At 35.7% G+C, this 6,042-nt stretch overlaps 1 protein-coding gene across 1 annotated transcript; it reads right to left on the reverse strand.

The window, feature by feature from the left end:
• Window positions 1–333: 333 nt before the first annotated feature.
• LOC147399776 (serine/threonine-protein kinase PCRK1-like) lies at window positions 334–5,189 on the reverse strand. The gene is made up of 5 exons (XM_086445253.1): window positions 4,944–5,189; window positions 3,734–4,149; window positions 2,917–3,177; window positions 1,464–1,586; window positions 334–1,189 (listed from the first exon to the last, which is right to left on the reverse strand). The coding sequence occupies exons 2-5, from the start codon at window positions 4,112–4,114 to the stop codon at window positions 656–658; spliced, it is 1,299 nt and encodes a 432-aa protein (XP_086301379.1). The 5' UTR covers window positions 4,115–4,149; window positions 4,944–5,189; the 3' UTR covers window positions 334–655.
• Window positions 5,190–6,042: the final 853 nt, after the last annotated feature.

Here is a 6,042-nt window from a genome sequence, read left to right on the forward strand (position 1 = left end):
ATTTTATAGATATTTTTTTTATCCGATACTGTAATTTTACAAAATTTATACTCGCTTTCATAAAACATCATATCTTCCTCAACCTTCAAATCTCAAGAACAAGATGGAGTTTTAAAGAGGTTGAAAGTTGATGATTTTTATATAAAAAAAAACCTGATAACATCATTTGTATAGTCCTCGAAAAATTTCCAAACTTTACTAAATTTATCCAAATTAAAAAATTAATTGGACCCAAACCGAATAGTTGCCAAATCAAAACTTGGTTGCTATGGTTCCAACTCGCGATACCATCAAGAATTATTCAAAAATTAAAAGGAGAAAGAGAAATCTTCATGATTGGAAAGACTTGTACATTCTATTCACTTGGTGCATTGAGATAGGACACTCACAAAGAAAATGTTTGTCCCGCTCGATACCATCAATAATTCGCATCTCCGTTACATGATAATACATAGACAACAAATGTACTTCACACCTTTCATTCCACAAGGTGGTTTTGCATCTTTATTTTCCTTATAGTAAAAAATTCTTTACGCCTACATCGCTTCATGTACGAATGAGTAGAGTTCCTACATACTTCATATCATTACAAACATATTGAACCTTCTCACCTCAAGCATGCTCCTTCAACCAAGTACCATGTAACCCACTATCTTCACTCACCACGTCGTAAGCAAGTTCTCACAAACTTTGGTGCCCAAGCTCGCCAAGCCGTCCGCCCACTTTCTTTTAGATCTACAACCCTTCTATTGAAGTTGGATTTTTCACTTTTAGCTTCTTTGGTGGCATTCTTTGGTTCCGAACCATTCAGGGACTGTTGAGATACGCCCATTTCCCGGGCTTCCACAATTTGTTCCACCATTTTCAACACCTCACTCATCTTGGGGCGGGACTTTGGATGCCGCACCAAACACTGATTGGCTACAGCCGCAAGTTGTTGGGCCGACTTGAGGGAGTAATCCCCTTTGAGTCTTGGGTCCAATACCAAATGGAATTTTTTCATGTCTGCTATGTAAGGCCTGATCCATTCCAAGAGCTTTTGTTCACCTTTGGGGCGGTTTCGGTCCATTGGGCGCCTACCTGTGATTAGTTCATAGAGGACGACACCGTAGCTCCATACATCACTCTTGGCTGTTAAACGGCCAGTTTGGACATATTCGGGAGCTGCATATCCAATAGTTCCCACTACCTGTTTTGAAATCAATGAGATGGATTATTATCATTGCCAACCCATTCAATATTTTAAAGTAAAAATAGTTCTAGTGATGTGGAACAAGAACTCGATAAGTATCAATCATTATCTATACCAAAGTAGACCAAAACCCGGACTTCACACTTATACCCGTAACTAAATATTTAAAAAAAAAGGTCAAGTACATAAAACCACATGTATAGATATGACTTTGGTATACCATAGAAGATCAGTACTACTTTGTTATAGATGTCATTTTCGATGGACGTACCGCTGTTGAGACATGAGTTAATCCTTCTGTTGGGCCCTCCCTCGCCAACCCAAAGTCTGAAAGCTTTGCATTCCATTCTTCATCCAAGAGAATATTTGAAGTTTTAAAATCTCTGAAGATGATCTGTGCCAAGTATAATACGAAGATGTCAGTGTTTATAGAAAGCATAATGGGGATCAATTGCTGTAAAAGTAATTTGACCATGTCACATTTAATAAAAAACAACATTATGTCATATCTCTCATCTGAAAACGTCAACACATGATTTAGTAGTTCTGTCAAGGCTCCGTGAACCCTCATGAAGTAATAACTACATCTTTCCTCCCAATCCAAACAAACAAAACAAACAGAAATAGCCTAGTGACTTTCAAACCCTTTATGCCTGAAAGATAACTAAGAACATCTTTCAATGTTCAAATTCCTTTGATATCCCCCTTAATTTTGCATTCCTTGTGCGATAAGTTTGCAGAAGGGATACGCACTAAACCCATACCATTTAGCATTAGTTATGAATGGATTAACTACTCATATTCAAGAGAGGTCCCTTGGCGTATGTTATAATGGATGTAGTGTTAGTAGACCAAACTAGAGGGAGTAAATTCAATACTAGAACTTTTGAGGGTCCATTAGAAACAAAGGTTCAACATTAGCAGATCCAAGATAGAAAATATACAATGCAACTTTGGTCAAGACACCTCTAGAGATGGAGCACTAGTTATAAAATTGACAGACAAGCAAGTTCGATCCCCCAAGATGTGCACCGTATGTCTTCTATGGTTCGCAACAAAAGAATGACCAGTATAAACAAACTAGCCATATAGAAGTATCATACACACAATTATAATAATAATAATAATAATAAAAACATATATAGATATGAATCAGGATCAAGAGCCAACTATTTGGCCAACATGTTTTGTCCTATATGGGTTGGTAGTTTCAGAATGGGCTGGTTTTTTATGAGAATGGTCTCGAAGTTGAGGAGATCATCATCACCAAATATCAGCCCATTCCAAAACTTCTAACCCCAGTTTACAAGTTGAAGAATCGTGGACCATCCATTTCTTAGAATGGGCTAATTTTTGGTGAAGTTGATCTCCTCGCCATGGAAATCATCTTCACCAAAAATCAGCCCATTCCAAAACTTCAAACCCATATAGGAAAAAACATGTTGGCCGAATAGTTGGCTGCCGAACGGGACCCATATAATATATATATTACACAGATTCAAATACATTTAAATCCTATATAGAAGCTTAGATATTTTTTCTAAAAGTTTCCTTGATAAGAATTTTCACTGTTTTGGTGGCTGGGTCCAAAGAAATTTAATTATAAGGAAAAGAATTGTTAAGTTCCCATTAAAGGGTTTATAATATATATTTTCAGTCATCGGGTATATGGACTGAACTTAAATCCAAGAACATAAAACTAACAGGAAATTAAAATGGAGTACCTGAAAATCCATTTCCTCATGAAGATATGCTAAGCCACGAGCAGCATCCAGGGCAATTCTCAGTCTCATCGCCCAGGAGAGAGGTGTGTAGGATCTAATTGACAAATGGTCCTCCACACTTCTGTTGGGCATATATTCGTAAATCAGAAGCCGTTGGATTCCTCTTTCATCATCCTCGGCACAGTAGCCCACTAATTTAACAAGGTTTGGATGTTCAACCACCCCAAGGACACTAACTTCTGTCACCCATTCCTTGTGCCCCTGAGAGACAAAAGTGCGGTATTATAAGAAAATTACCCAACGAAAAAAAAAATATTTAAAGAAAAAGATAAGTTCATATAAAGTCCAATGAGACAAGCACAAAAACACCTTCTTTCCAATTGTAGCTATAGTTACTAGATTTGTGATCTCGAGTAAAAATAGCAGATCTAATCAACTGTGGTATTACTTGGTTTGGTTTCAAGTTTTTTTTTTTTTTTTTTAAGTAAAATAAATCTCCGATTTATAAAGATCAGAAATTCTATATAACCTGTCTTACAACTAAGGAATTAAGACTACAAAAACTAAATGGTTTCAAACGGGTGAAATTCCTCCTAAATGGTTGATGAGAGATGGAAACTTGTTCAATTTGCTCCACCCTCACTTCCATTCCTCCTATCATCGAATACACTAATTATGATTCCAATCTTTTTTTCTTTCCGAATCTGCCCATGTAACACTTTTAGAGTAATCCAATTGTCTATATTAGAAGATATAAAAGCATATTTCAACATTCAAGCATTTAGACTATAACAAGCAAATAAGGAGGAAGACTTGCCTGGAATCCTCTTTTACCAAGCTGTTTAACAGCAACATCGAGTTTACTATGCGGATCTTCCAAATTCCTGATTACTCCCCTATAAACACACCCGAACCCACCCTCCCCAACCAAGAGGGAGTGGCTGAAACTCTTTGTGGCTACCTTGAGCTCCGAAAATGTGAACATTCTGAGATTGTTGGGTATCTGAGATAGATTCGGCAAGGGAGACCGTACCACGGAATCTTCACTCATGTTCGAAACATTTTCAGAATTGAATTCTGACCCAGATCTCCTCACCTCACAATCTGTTGATGCAGAAACAGAGGACTGAACCGTCGCAGAATTTCTAATCTTTGTTTTATTTTTCTTCTCTCTATTGAAGAAATAGAAAACCTTCATTGTCCCCTAAAATAACTAGAACACCAATTCCCACACTGCATATCCAAAGGTAGGAAAGGGATGAGACCCAAAATTATTAAGCCATGAAAGATCAAAACTTGAAAAACTCATCTTTAGAAACCATGAAACTATAAAACCCCAAACCACCTCTACAATGCAAACAATATCTCAATTTTACAACAAAAATGCCAATTTTTCTTCCCAACTAAGTCTAAGAAATTACTGAAAATACCTATCTTCTATAATTTTTAAGCCAAACCCATTTAATGGTTTTAAGCCAAAAACATTAATCCCTGAAAAAAAATTCAAACCCATTTTTCTTCCAAGTCTAAGAAATTACTGAAAATACTTTCTTCTATAGTTTTTAAGCCAAACCCATTTTTTGTTCTCCCAAACAAAATACATCAGACCTGATAAACCAGAATACCCAATTTCTTTTCATTTTTGCACAAACTCATCTCTCCACTCAACTGAATTTTCCAAAAGAGGATTCTATATCACCTAAAAGAGATCCTTACGAATCTCTCCAAGAATACCCTTTTCAGGATTTTCCCACAAAATACATCTCTGCAACAATATTTTCATTGCAAAATACCAAAATCCTTCTTTCCACCCAAAATACCAAATCCAATTACACAAACAAAACAAAAAAGGGAAGAAAAAGAAGTAATTAGTCACTTTATTTTATTTTAATTTTCCTTGCATGTCTTCTTAAGTTTCATAATCACAACCCATTCATTAGAAACTCATTGCAGACCAATTAAAAAGAAAAAAAATATATTATTTTTTGTTCAATTTGTGGTGGAAATTCTGAGGGAAAAAAAGATACCTTTTTTAAGTTCCCCGATTGGATTCAAGAAACTCATATGCTACCCTCCACAAATCCCCTTTTTGAAGGTGGTTTCAAATAAACCCAGAATCCAAAAAAGCTTGAATATGCATGAGAGACAACGAGCACCCCATGACGTTAAAGAAAAGTCTCAAACACGGCAACTGTAAATAAGCTCACCCACCAAAAAAAAACCCGATAAAAGGAAAGAAAGAGATAAAAAATAATAATAAATAAATAACAGAATTAAATCAACCACAAAAGGATGGCTTTAAAGCAAGAAGAATGCGCAAATGGAATTTTTTTTTTTAAAGAAAGGGTAAATTTACAGAAAGAAAAAGTCTTCACCGAGTAATAAAAGCGAGTTTGAAGTTATCAGAGGTAGTTCGAAGATTCTGTCAAAAACAAAAACACTTAAATAAAAATATAAAAAAGATAAACAAAGACACTAAATGGGCTGGGTTTGCCGCGTCGAATTATCATAAAATAATGAAAAAAAAGTGCAGTTGTGTATCTTAAGGAATACAGAATTACGATTCTAAGAATTGTTATGTCAAGGGGAGTTGATTGAATACTTGGGAGAGTCAGGTTATCAAGATTGTTAATCATATCATTATCATTAGTAAGATAAATTTGAGTAATTATTTTTTACTCCCTCACTTGGCATACTCAAAATATTCTTCTAATGTGACATGTGTTAGTAGCATAAATCTTTTTTGCCTCGAGATATACAATTACACAATATGTGCGTTGTGTAAACCGAGACAGAAAATTGATTATAACACATGCCACACTAAGAGAGTATACCATGTCCCCCTTCCTTCTAACATAAACGCCCCCGATGGCATGTGCCAGAATCATAGATTCTTTCCTAGGATACACAATTACACATATTATGAGGATGTATGATTGTGTATCCCGAGAAAATCTATGGTTCTAACCCATAATACATCAAAGAGCGTATGTCAAAGGGGGCATCAGAAAATCACGACTTTGAATTTTATCCTTGGAGAAACTTGTAAATGGGCTAGGTTTGATCCTAATCGTCATAGATCGGGTTTGGATGGCATACCCAACTCTCAACTCCCAACTAATATTT

Source organism: Akebia trifoliata, chromosome 6, assembly GCF_017979445.1.
Source record: "Akebia trifoliata isolate Shusen 1 chromosome 6, ASM1797944v1, whole genome shotgun sequence".
Taxonomy (NCBI): Eukaryota; Viridiplantae; Streptophyta; class Magnoliopsida; order Ranunculales; family Lardizabalaceae; genus Akebia; species Akebia trifoliata.